The sequence below is a fragment of the Callithrix jacchus genome, chromosome 10, assembly GCF_049354715.1.
Source record: "Callithrix jacchus isolate 240 chromosome 10, calJac240_pri, whole genome shotgun sequence".
In the NCBI taxonomy this organism is placed as follows: domain Eukaryota; kingdom Metazoa; phylum Chordata; class Mammalia; order Primates; family Cebidae; genus Callithrix; species Callithrix jacchus.
The window spans coordinates 66,226,810-66,240,414 of NC_133511.1; the positions used below are offsets into that span (position 1 = coordinate 66,226,810).

Here is a 13,605-nt window from a genome sequence, read left to right on the forward strand (position 1 = left end):
GGGAAGACACAGGATCCCTCTGGGCTGGCTTTCAACCTGGGAATGGTGCATGGGCAGACAGAGTGGGGACTGGGGCAACTGGTATTGCAGGCACCTGGAATTAGGACCCCTTCTCATTGGGGGGTGACTGCTTGCTGTTCATTATCTCACTTCATCTTAGCACAATCGTGGGAGATAGTAAAGATATTTTAAATTAAAATACCCATTTTAGAGCTAGGGAAACAGACTCCCAGGTGGCGTGCTGAAGACCACAAACTGAATGAAGAATGCCAGTGTTCTGATTCTAGCCATCTGCCGAATTCCGGGCACTCACCGCCGAGTGCCTTATCCAGAGCTTTCCTGGTACCTGCAACCCCGACTGCTCAGCCTTCCCCACAAGAAAGTTCCACCTGAGGTCTCCCTCGACTCTGCCCTCCTGCATTCTGGGCGTCGCGGGGAGTCAGGGGTTAAACCCCGTGGCCCGGGTGGCCCCTTCCCCCTCCGCAGCCCCCTCGCCTCCACTCGGCGCCCCGCCTGGAGCGTCCGTCCCGGAGACCCGCACGAGAGAGGAGGGGAAAAAGTGGGCCTGTTTCTCGGGTGGCCAATCCACCGAGCCCGCGGTGCCACAGAGGAGGCGCCAGCGCTAGGCCAGCGCCAGGCCAGGCTGCCTGCTTCCCGCGGCAAAGTACAAATGAGCCCGAGCGCGGCGCCTGGCGCCCTTGGCGAGCACAGCCGGCCCGCGCTCAGCGTCCCTCCGCGGCAGCCGCGCCGCCGCCGCCGCCGGGACCGCAGACCCCGAGCCCACCGAGCAGGGGGCGCCGGCCGCCTCTAGCCCGCGCGCCCGGAACACCCGCTGGTCCCGCGCGCCTCGCCCGGCACTGTGCGCTAGGCAGACGCCGGTCCTCTCCCTGCTTTCTCCTCCTCTCCCTCTCACCTTCCCCCTTACTTTGATCGCCTCTCCCTTCTACCCGACCTTCCTCCGTCCCTCCATCTCCATCTCTCTTCCTCCTTTCCCTTGTTCTCGTTCCCCCTTTCTCTTTTTCCCACCTTAGATCTTTCTTTTCGTCCTTCTTTCCTGCTCACCGCTGCTTCTCGACCCTTCTCCGACCCTGCTCTAGGAGCAACCCTCCTGGGGTCTGTGGGTTGATCTGTGCCCCGTGCCTCAGTGTCCGTTTCGTCTCACTTTCTCCTGACTCCGCTCCCGGCCCAGCGCCCAGCGGCCTGACCCTGGGGAAAGGAAGGATGGTTCCCGAGGTGAGGGTCCTCTCCTTCTTGCTGGGACTCGCGCTGCTCTGGTTCCCCCTGGACTCCCACGCTCGAGCCCGTAAGTAGACCCGGAGGGTGGGTGGGCAGAGGAGGGACGTGGCCCCTGGCATGTGCAGGACAGCGCCAGGACCCGGACCCCACGTTTTTCTGACAGCCGTCCAGGCAACACCTGTACAGGAGGGGTGGAGACTCCTGCGAGGACCCAAACGGGCCGGGGGACCGAAGGAACTCGGCAGGACTCAGAACTGAGACAGGGCTGCTGCCAGGGACCTGAGGAGGGGCGCCGAGGGCAGCGCGGGAGAGGGGAGGGCACCGGGCTTTGGGTTGGGGTAGGATTTATTGCTTCTAGGAGGGAGTTGGTTATGTCTGGCTACAGGTAAGGAGTGTGATGGAGAAGAAAAGGCTTTTGGCCTTTGGAAAGAGCCATTGGACAGAAATGAGAGGTAATTAGGATAAGCTTCCCATTTCTCTCTCTTTTGATCCTCACAACTCTCCAGTGAGGTGGGTATTATCATTCGCACTTTACAGGTGAGAAAACAGGCTGAGTAAGGAGGAGGAACTTGCTAAAATTTACAGAGCTAGTAAGCCATCCAAAGCCAGGACTCTAGTTCCAGATCCTGTGCTTTACTGTCTGCCCCACGGTGTCTAGAAGGAACCCTGAATATGCAGCTTGAGACTCTGGGAGGCAGCAGGGCACAGTGAGATAGACCAGGGTCTTCACCACCCCAGCCCCGGGGATGCTAGCTGCTGAGAGGTGGTCATGGAGAACACCTCTCTGACCCTGGGTTTCCTAATTATAAAATAGAAGTAAAAATCCTCGGACAGATGATAGAATTAAATTAGAAAATATAGGTAAAGCAGCTAGCACAGGACTGGCACTTGATAGCTTCCCCCCGAAAAATAATCGGTTCCTTAATTATGCTTTTCTGCATAGATATAGTGTAACATCAAACAGGTTATATCATCAATCTGAGCCTCAGTTTCCTCACTGCCCCCACAATAGGCTGGTGGGCCTCCTGCCCATGCCTGGCCAATCTCTTAGAATGCTGTGAGGATGAGAAACCAAACCAGATTCTCTTAATCAGAAGAAAATGGTTTCGTTCAAACCCTGAAATACCCATAGGGAAACTGAGGCCAAGGAGAGGCAGTGGGTTTCTCCAGGTCATACAAGGCACAGCCTGTGATTAAGACCCCAAGTTCCCGACTCCAAGTCTGGTGCTCTTTCCTCTCCACAGCTCAGCTGCTCCATCTATGCCTTTCTTTTCACGTGACGTTCTGGAGCCAGTAGTGCTGGACTTCATTTCAGTCTTGTTTCTGCTCATGAGAGCAGGCTGGGTGTCTCTGGCCTGCCAGCAGCGTGAGACTCAAGTCTTTCCATTACATAGAACAAGTAATGGAGTTAGCTCAGTGTTAGGTTCAAGTCCTGGCTCTGCCCTGTGTAGCTGTGTGACTTTTTGTAAGTCATAACTTCCCTGAGCCTCAATTTCTTCATCTGTCTAAGAGATACTAATCCAGAACTTGAAGGGTTCTTAGGAGAATTAAAGGAGATAACAGGTTAAAGTGCCCAGCACAATGCTGTGTACTCAATGTCTCTTCCCCTTCCTTGAACCTTGAGGGTTTCCTCCTAACACCTGCCTTCTAGTTCTTAAAAGTGACTTTGCACAGGATGCCCTCCATGTCTGCCTCCCATCCACCTGACACCTTGTTCTTAGTCCCTGAGATGTTTTCTTCAGGTATCATCGCCCCTGATGCAACTTGGAAAGATGTCCTAGAACCAGACTGTATCCTACCCACACCCCACTTCTTTGCTTCCCATATCTTGTCAGCCTTTCACAGCCTTGCTCAGGTCACACCTCTTTAAGCAAACTCTCCCGGGTGACTTGATCCACTGATCTCCCTCCTCTGTGCCTCCCTGGCCTTTAGCTCTGTACCTCTCAGCAAGTGCTGCCAGTGCCAGTATTCCATCTCCCCTGCAGCCTTGTAAATACAGAGCTCCAGACATGTGAGAAAAAGACTTGGAGCCAACTCATTAGGGTGAGGTAGACTGGCACTTATTGGGGAATGTTAAGATTCTTGGCTGTTAGAGTTGGCGAAGCCATCAAAAACCATCTGCTTCTACCCATTGATTTACCTATACTTACAGTTAATTTGAAGCCCAGAAAAGAAGAGTGACTTGCCCAAGGTCACACAGCAAATTTGTTAAAGAAAAGAACAAAAGCCAGACACAGTGGCACACACCTGTACTTCCAATCACCAGCTACTTGGGAGGCTGAGAGGGAGAGGATCCCTTGAGCTCAGGAGTTCAAGGCCAGCCTGGGGAACATAGTGAGACCTCATCTCTTAAAAAAATAAACAAACTGGCAAATACTTGTATGTGAGAAGACATTGTTGTCTTTTTGTGAGAATAAAAATTCACACCTGGAAAAATAAAAAAACAGAACAGACCTGGATCCTGGACCCTGATTTGTCGCTTATTGGCTCTGTGAATTGGGACAGACCACTTCTTTATCTGAGCCTCATTTTGTCTAGTGCTGATAACCTATTAATCTAGGAAGGCTCCTGTGGTCATTTGCCAAGATACTATCTGGAGGTCTCTTACAAAGATCCTCACCTTGTTTTTTAAGTAAGATCTCAAGCCTGTTGTAGGTTAAAAATCTGGTGATAGGTGCTTTCATAAACAGTGCCAACAGATGGAAATTTCAAGTGTGTGTGGTATGAGGCTCCTGAGGTGTCCAAGCCTTGAAGAATGCCAAAGGCCTGTGAGCACAGGTGACAGTTTGCTCCTCAGCTGAAGTACAAAGCTATTCAAATAAAAATTATTCTCTGGTTCTATTTCCAGCCATAGACTGAGCCCTAATCCCAATACAGACTAAGTTTCAATTCCAGCCACAAACCGAGCCCTAATCCTCCAACCTTGGCCACAGGTTGAACACCAATTCCAACCCCAGACAAGATCCCTTTCCCAGCCTGGGTCCCTAACCTGGTTACTGACCGGTACTGGTCCCAGCCCTGGGCTGAGCCAGACATATGTGATGCTGGTCACTCAGACACTCAGCCCTTTGTGGATGAGCATCCACCAGAGGACTACTAGCTTCTTACCTCTCTTTGCAGTACCCTCTGCCCTACTCCTCTCAGCTCCTCTCTTTGTTCTCTTCCCTAACTGTCCCTTGGAGGTGTCCAGTATGCTCTGCTTTCTCTTCCCTCCCTCCATCCAATTCTGCTTTCAGGAGAGAGTCAGTTACCAAGTAAAAATATGAGGCTAGGCACAGTGGATCACACCTATAATCCCAGCACTTTGGAAGGCTGAAGTGGATGGGTAGCCCAGGAGTTCAAGACCAGTCTGAGCAACATAGTAAGACCCTGCCTCTAGAAAAAATAAAGAAATTAGCCTGGCATGGTGGCACATATCTGTGGTCCCAGCTACTCAGGAGGCTAAGGTGGAAGGATTGCTTGAGTCCAGTAGATAGAGGCTGTAGTGAGCTGTGATTGCACCACTGCACTCCAACCTGGGTGTCACAGTGAGACCCTGCTCAGAAAGAAACAAAACAAAACTAATCTATTCTTTCATTCAAGGGTTTTGTGTTATTATGGAAATTGAAGCTTTTGTTCCCAGGTGATGGATTCCAGATCCTAGATTCAGGCATGGGAGAGGAAGAGAACTCCCCTGGTCGGATGTGATGCAGAGGGCAAACCTGGAACCAGAAAGTCAGGGATCGAGCCCTGGCTGTGCCATCAATTCCAGCTGTGACCCTGGACAAGTTGCCTTTCTCTGCATCTCAATTCCCCCCTGTAAAGTGAAATGGTTGGATTCAAGTGGGTGATTATTGAGGACCATTCTAGTTTTCACACCTCGTGATCCTAAGTCTCCAAGATCCAAAGATGTGGTTGCCTTGATTCCGGGTCCACTCTGGCTTTTGGAATAGGGATTGAGGGGAGGGTAGTATTCCTGCCCGCCAGGGAGGAGTAGGCAGGCAGACGCTCAGACACCAGAAAAAAAGTGCCTCGATGGCCTGGGGCAGTGGGAGACTGGCCAGCGGGGACCCTGCTCTTCTGCTCAGCTTAGTGGCATCCCCATCTCCCTGTGCAGGTGTGTCTAAGGCGGTGGGGAGCAACCAAGCGAAGGCCTGAAGCCCAACTTCAGGCGACTTCTCTCTGGGTCTGACTGGGCCATTCTGCACCTCTTCTCTCCCACCAGCAGAGGTCGCTGCCTCACTCACTGGCGTGCAGGCTGCTGAGCCTGAGCCCGGCAACAGCTGCGCAGTTGCTCCAGCTGTTGCACCTGTTCCAGGACTGGCCTCTCAAGTTCCCCCAGCCGCCGACTATGGCGCCGGGCTCTGGGAGAGGGACCCTGAATCCTTCGGATTCTCAAAGAAAGGACTGGCGTGACAGTGGTGCCCCCAGGAGGTGTAGTGCAGAGATCATTTCAGGCGTCCCCCTGCCTCTGTCCAGGTTGTAAAGAATGACCCCATCTTCATTCTTGTACTCGGGAGTTCTCCCTTGTATCTCACCAGAATCCTTCTGTTTACAAGTTAAAGCCATTTCTTCTAGCCCTGCCTAGTAGGGGGTGAGTGTCCCTGGAAGCATTCTCTCCAGATCTGACGACTGGCATTGAAGTTTGCGCTGGAGTCAATCAGGCTTAGGCAAGTCTTGATCTTTCTCTGGGACTCAATTTCCCAGAGAGGAAACAGGGGACTAGATGTCTCCGAATCCCTAACTTTCTATGGTTCTATGAATCTAAGCATATATGTCCAAAGCAGAAGAGAATGTGAACAGTTTTCTCCCTGCTTCCCGCCCCTTAACAGGTAACAGAGCTGCCTTGCCTGGTTTGACAGTTCTCTCCTTAGAGGCTCTTCTATGCTCCTGTATGTCTGTCATTTGCCAGAGGAAGAAGTCAGGTTCAGAGAAATGCAGTTCCTTTTCCTGGGTTGCACAGCTCAGCCACTGAGGAGCTGAGGCTTTTCTTCTGATTTTCTTAAGAGGTCTCTCCCATCGGGTGCCAAAGCCCAGAGCAGAGCTTATGTCTCAGAAGGGAGCAAGTTTGTTTGTGTGAAGAGAGGATTATAAATAAATAGAGAAAGTATGGCTGTGTGGGTGTGAGGGAAGAGAGGTAAACGTTCAACATTCCTGGGCAGCCTGGCTCACTCGGGCTTCCTGAGTTCTTGCAGGCTGGGGACAGGCCAGCCACAATTCCAGACCTTTCTCCTCTCACCCCGGCCCCTCCTGATGCCCTTTCCATGGTCTTGTCCAGCCCCGCTTCCAGCCCAGAGGCTTCTTTCTAGTTGCCTTTTTTGCTTCCTACTGGGGAAGAATTCCCAACCGCATTATCCCTCCTGATTGAGCCCTAAAAGACCTTTTATCACAGCATGAGAGTTTGAAGCCAGACTGTGGGATGAACTTGGAACTTGGATGGAGACAGTTTGGAAATTTTGACTTATGCGTGAAGATCATGGAATCACTCATCCCCTTAGCTACTCTGGGCTCCTGACCTTTTTGTACATGTTGTCATTTGGTTTGGCCAGTGGTTTGAGCGTTCAGATGGCAGGCAGCTGGAAAGTGGGGGAGTGTCAGAAGCTAATTTCTGTTAGGTGGCAAGGTAAAAGTGCTGAAAGGGAATTGGCCCTCTTCCCATAAAATGAACTACTTTTTTTGTTGAAGAGGCTTCCAGGGCTGAGCACTGTGGCTCACACCTGTAATACCAGCACTTTGGGAGGCCAAGGAGGTCAGATCATGAGGTCAAGAGATGGAGACCATCCTGGGCAACATGGTGAAACCCTGTCTCTACTAAAAATACAAAAACTAGCTAGGCATGGTGGCGTCTGCCTGTAGTCCAAGCTATTCAAGAATCACTTGAACCCGGGAGGCGGAGGTTGCAGTGAGCTGAGATCATGCCACTACACTCCAGCCTGGCAACAGAGCAAGACTCCATCTAAAAAAAAAAAAAAAAAAAAGCAAGAAAGAAAAGAAAAAGAAAAAAGAAAGAGGCTTCCAGGATTAAGGACTGTCAATTGGCTCCTCTCCCAGAATCTCTCCGTCTCTGTTAACTCTGTTCTTTCATCACTGATTTCATTCATTAGGCACCAACTCTATGTAGGCTCTGCACTGAGCACAGAATTTAATGAGATCTGGTCCTTGCTCTCAAGAAGCTCACAGTTTAGTTAGGAAGAAAAGCTTACTTAACAAGTACTTCTAATCCATTTTTTATGAAAATCGTAATAGAGGGCTTAACTCAGTTCTGCAGGAAAGGCCAGTGGCTGGGAGTTTGGGGCAGCTTCACAGAAAGGATGGCATCTAAGCTAGCTTTTGAAGAATGAGAAGGAGTTGGGTCAAACATTGGAGATGGAGAATCCCATTCCAGGTGGAGAAAACAGCATGTATGAAGGCACAGTGGGAGGAGGCTGGGGAGGCTGGTGGAAGAGTGAGGAATTTAGCAAGAGGAGGTGAGGCTGAAAACAGGGCCACCACAAAGAGCTTTGCTGAAAGACCAGGCAGGAGCCAGCTGATTGTAGACTGTGGATGACACAGTGACATTTGGAATCTGGGAAACATTGCTCTCCTGAATTCAGATTACATCAACTAAGTCCAGTCACTTTAAGTCTGTTGAGACAGGTAAAGCTGTGGCCTATCCAAGTGGACACTTCTTGTGGGAAAGGGAGACATGGGAAAGGCCACCTCCATGTCCTTCATGAACCACATCCACTCCCACCTCTGTGCCTTTGCATCCAGTGCCCGCTGCCTGAGAAGTCCTTCCCCTCCTGCATCTTGTTAATCTCTCCAAGATCCAACTCAGTCATGTTCCTAGAAAAGCCTCACCTGAAGACCCTGTGCTCACACCATCATAGCATTTGTCAGACCGTATGTATTATGTCTATCTGTCTTCTTCACTAGGCTATGAGCCCCTTCAGGAGGTGACTTTGTTTTATTTAAGTCATGTACCAGGCCCATGGATGTGTATAATATTTGACATATAAAAAGTTCAATAAATAAATGAGAAATGGGAAGTAATATTACTGTAGCAATCCCCCCCCCATATTCATGGTTTCAATTTCTGAAGTCTCAGTTACCTGTGATTTACCTTGGTTTGAAATATTAAATAGTAAATTCCACAAATAAAGAATTCTTCTGTTTTAAATTGTACATCATCCTGAGTGGCATGGGGAATTCTGTTGCCATTCCTCTCTGTCCCATTCAGGACGTAAATCATCCCTTTGTCCAGCATGTCCACTCTGTAGATGCTCTCTGACCATTAGTCACTTGGTAGCTGTCTCAGTGATCAGATTAACTGTTGCAGTATTTCAGGGCTTGTGCTCAAGGAACCCTGATTTTATTTCACAATGGTCCCAAAGCACAAGAGCAGCAATGCCAGTAATTTGGTTATGCCAAAGAGAAGCCATCAAGTGCTTTCTTTAAGTAAAAAGGTAAAAATTCTCAATAGGGAAAGGAAAAAAATGGCATACTGAAGTTGCTAACATCTACAGTAAGGATGACTTCTCTATCTGTGAAATTGTAAAGAAGGCAAAAGAAATCCATGCATGGTCTACATAGGGTTGAGTATGCACTGTGGTTTCAGGCATCCACTTGGGGTCTTAGCATGCATCACCCAAGGATGAGGGGGACTACTGTATTACTAATGATAGTAATGTTTACTGCCTATTATGCCAAGTGCCCCACACTCATATGTGTTCAGTCCAGAAACCTCAGTCCTTGACTGCTCCTTCACCCTCTCCACCCATATCCTATCCAGTCTGTCCCAAAGCCTGCCCATTGTACCTCCTAAGTGTTTCTCAAATCTGTACTTTTGCCATCAGCACTGCTTCCATCTTGGTCCAGGCCCAGCATGATCCCAAAACAGGATGACTGTCAGCCCCTCCCTGGTCTCTCTGCCTCCAGGCTTGCCCTCCAATCTGTTCTCTGTTCCTGTGGGATAAGTGATGACTAAAACGCAAATGTGATCATGGGACTCCCTAGTTTAAAGCTTTCCATGGCTTTTCTTTGCCTCCTGGGCTCTCAAAGCCCTCCATGAGCCTCTAATTCTCTTTCCAGACTGGTCTCTTGCCTCTCACTCCAGCCTTCCCATTCTCTCCTCCAATTTTGGAGCTACTTTCATCTCTGTATCCCAGCCCAAGGTCCGTGGGTATGAGGCGAGTTGAGGCAGACTCATCTGGCTGGTGAGTGGGGCTGGAAGAGTGCAGGGGCCACCAGAAACAGGGTTTGTGCATTGTAGATGAGACCCAGAAGATTTGGCCTGAGTGTGTGCTGTGATGTTCGTCCCCTAATAGGTGCCTGGGGATGACCACAGAGAGTTCTGGGAGTCAAAGAAACACCATGGGAAACCAACTATTAAGGAGGTTTGGGGTCAGCGCCAAGATATGTTTTTTTTTAATTGCACTTTGAGTTCTGGGGTACATGTGCAGATCATGCAGGATTGTTGCATAGGTACACACATGGCAATGTGGTTTGCTGCCTCTATCCCCCCATCACCTACATCTGGCATTTCTCCCCATGTTATCCCTCCCCGACTTCCCCACCACCCCTGCTGTCCCTCCCTTGATCCCCCACAACAGACCCCAGTGTGCAATGCTCCCCTCCCTGTGTCCATGTGTTCTCATTGTTCAACACCCACCTATGAGTGAGAACATGTGGTGTTTGATTTTCTGTTCTTGTGTCAGTTTGCTGAGAATGATGGTTTCCAGATTCATCCATGTCCCTACAAAGGACACACACTCATCATTTTTTATGACTGTATAGTATTCCATGATGTATATGTCCACATTTTCCTCGTCCAGTCTATCATTGATGGGCATTTGGGTTGGTTCCAGGTCTTTGCTTTTGTAAACAGTGCTGCTATGAACATATGTGTGCCCGTGTCTTTATAATAGAATGATTTATAATCCTGTGGGTATATATCCAGTAATGGGATTGCTGGGTCAAATGGAATTTCTATGTCTAGGTCCTTGAGGAATCACCACACTGTCTTCCACAATGGTTGAACTAGTTTACACTCCCACTAACAGTGTAAAAGTGTTGCTATTTCTCCACATCCTCTCCAGCATCTGTTGTCTCCAGATTTTTTAATGATCGCCATTCTAACTGGCATAGGGTGGTATCTCAATGTGGTTTTGATTTGCATTTTTCTAATAATCAGTGACAATGAGCATTTTTTCATATGTTTCTTGGCCTCATATATGTCTTCTTTTGAAAAGTGTTCATATCCTTTGCACACTTTCGGATGGGTTTGTTTTTTTCTTGTAAATCTGTTTTAGTTCTCTGTAGATTCTGGATATTAGCCCTTTATCAGATGGATAGATTGCAAAAATTTTTTCCCATTCTGTTGGTTGCCAATTCACTCTAATGATTGTTTCTTCTGCTGCACAGAAGCGCTGGAGTTTAGTTAGATCCCATTTGTCTATTTTTGGCTTTTGTTGCCAATGCTTTTGGTGTTTTAATCACGAAGTCCTTCCCTATGCCTATGTCCTGAATGGTTTTGCCTAGGTTTTCTTCTAGGGTTTTTATGGTGTTAGGTCTTATGTTTAAGTCTTTAATTCATCAGAAGTTAATTTTAGTGTAAGGTGTCAGAAAGGGATCCAGTTTCTGCTTTCTGCAGACTGCTAGTCAGTTTTCCCAACACCATTTATTAAACAGGGAATCCTTTCCCCATTGCTTGTTTTTGTCAGGTTTGTCCAAGATCAGATGATTGTAGATGTGTGGCATTGCCTCCAGGGCCTTTGTTCTGTTCTATTGGTCTATATCTCTGTTTTGGTACCATTGTTTTGCTGTTTTGATTACTGTAACCTTGTAGTATAGTTTGAAATCAGGTAGCATGATGCCTCTGGCTTTGTTCTTTTTGCTTAGGATTGTCTTGGCTAGGGAGGCTCTCTTTTGGTTCCATATGAAGTTTAAGGTGGTTTTTTTCCAGTTCTGTGAAGAAGGTCATTGGTAGCTTGATGGTGATAGCATTAAATCTATAAATTACATTGAGCACTATGGCCATTTTCATGATATTGACTCTTCCTAACCATGAGCATGGATTGTTTTTCCATATGTTTGTGTCCTCTCTTATTTCCTTGAGCAGTGGTTTGTAGTTCTCCTTGAAGAGGTCCTTTACATCCTTTGTTAGTTGTATTCCTAGGTATTTTATTCTCTTTGTAGCAATTGTGAATGGGAGTTTGCTCGTGATTTCTCTCTGTTAGTCTGTTATTGGTGTATAGAAAAGCTTGTGATTTCTGCACATTGATTTTGTATCCTGAGACTTTGCTGAAGTTGCTTATCAGTTTAAGGAGATTTGAGGCTGAGATGATAGGGTCTTCTAAATATACAATCAGGTCGTCTGCAAATAGAGACAATTTGACTTCCTCTTTTCCCAATTGAATACCCTTTTTTTTCTTGCCTAATTGCTCTGGCTAGAATTTCCATACTATATTGAATAGGAGTGGTGAGAGAGGACATCCTTATCTAGTGCCAGATTTTAAAGGGAATGCTTCCAGTTTTTGCCCATTCAGTATGATATTGGCTGCGGGTTTGTTGTAAATAGCTTTTATTATTTTGAGATACGTTCCATCAATACCTAGTTTATTGAGAGTTTTTAGCATAAAAGGCTGTCGAATTTTGTAGAAGGCCTTCTCTGCATCTATTGAGATAATCATGTGGTTTTTGTCTTTGGTTCTGTTTATGTGGTGGATTACATTTATAGTCTTGCGTATGTTGAACCAGCCTTGCATCCCCCGGATGAAGCCTACTTGATGCTAAGCTTGTTGATGTGCTGTTGCAATAGGTTTGCCAGTATTTTATTGAATATTTTTTCATCTACGTTCATCGTGGATATTGGCCTGAAGTTTTCTTTTTTTGTTGAGTCTCTGCTGGGTTTTGGTATCAGGATGATGTTGGTCTCATAAAATGATTTGGGAAGGATTCCCTCTTTTTGTATCGCTTGGAATAGTTTCAGAAGGAATGATACCAGCTCCTCTTTGAACGTCTGGTAGAATTCGGGTGTGACTCCATCAGGACCTGGACTTTTTTTGGTTGGTAGGCTGCTAATTGCTGCCTCAACATCAGCCCTTGTTATTGGTCTGTTCAAGGTGTCAACTTCTTACTAGTTTAGTCTTGGGAGGGTGGAAGTGTCCAGGAATTTATCCATTTCTTCCAGGCTTACTAGTTTATGTGCATAAAGTTGTTTATAGTAATCTCTGATGGTAGTTTGTATTTCTATGGAATCAGTGGTGATATCCCCTTTTGTTGATGTTTTCAAAAAACCAGCTCCTGGATTTATTGATTTTTTGAAGGTTTTTTTGTGTCTCTCTCTCCTTCAGTTCTGCTCTGATCTTAGTTATTTCTTGTCTTCTGCTAGCTTTGGAGTTTTTTTTGATCTTGCTCTTCTAGCTCTTTGAATTCTGATGATAGGGAGTCAATTTTAGATCTTTCCTTGCTTCTTATGTAGGCATTTATTGCTATAAATTTCCCTCTAGACACTGCTTTAAATGTGTCCCAGAGATTTTGGTACATTGTCTCTTCATTCTTGTTGGTTTCAAAGAACATCTTTATTTCTGCCTTCCTTTCATTGTTTATCCAGTGGACATTCAGGAGCCAGTTGTTCAGTTTCCATGAAGCTGTGCTGTTCTGAGTTAGTTTCTTAATTCTGAGTTCTAATTTGATTGCCCTGTGGTCTGAGAGACCATTTGTTATGATTTCCATTCTTTTGCATTTGCTGAGGAGTGATTTACTTCCAATTATGCAGTCAATTTTAGAGTAGGTGCCATGCAGTGCTGAGAAGAATGTATATTCTGTGGATTTGGGGTGGAGATTTCTGTAGATATTTAATAGGTCTGCTTGATCCAGATCTGAGTTCAAGTCCTGGATATTCTTGTTAATTTTCTGTCTGGTTGATCTGTCTAATATTGACAGTGTAGTGTTAAAGTCTCCCACTATTATTGGGTGGAAGTCTAAGTCTCTTTGTAGGTCATTAACAACTTGCTTTATGTATCTAAGTGCTCCTGTATTGGGTGCATATATATTTAGAATAGTTAGCTATTCTTGATGCATTGATCCTTTTACCATTATGAAATGCCCTTCTTTGTCTCTTTTGATCTTTATTGGTTTAAAGTCCATTTTATCAGAGACTAGGATTGCAACTCCTGCTTTTTTTTTTTTTTTTGCTCTCCATTTGCTTGATAAATCTTCCTCCATCCCTTTATTTTTGAGCCTATGTGTGTCCTTGCACATGAGCTGGGTTTCCTGAATACAGCACACTGATGAGTCTTGATTTTTTATCCAATTTGCCAGTCTGTGTCTTTTGATTGGGGCATTTAGCCCATTTACATTTAAGGTTAATATTGTTATGTGTGAATTTGATCCTGCCATTTTGATGCT

The 13,605-nt window shown here is 46.7% G+C and overlaps 1 protein-coding gene across 4 annotated transcripts in view; it reads left to right on the forward strand.

The window, feature by feature from the left end:
- The first annotated feature begins 694 nt into the window (after nucleotides 1–694).
- Nucleotides 695–13,605, forward strand: part of CHRDL2 (chordin like 2) — a 39,653-nt gene continuing 26,742 nt past the window's right edge. For all 4 annotated transcript variants that reach the window (XM_003734174.5, XM_009007435.5, XM_009007436.4 and 1 more), the window contains exon 1: nucleotides 695–1,303. In XM_003734174.5, the coding sequence (XP_003734222.3) occupies nucleotides 1,222–1,303 (82 nt within the window). In that variant the 5' untranslated portion in view covers nucleotides 695–1,221. The remainder of the gene's footprint in view (nucleotides 1,304–13,605) is intronic.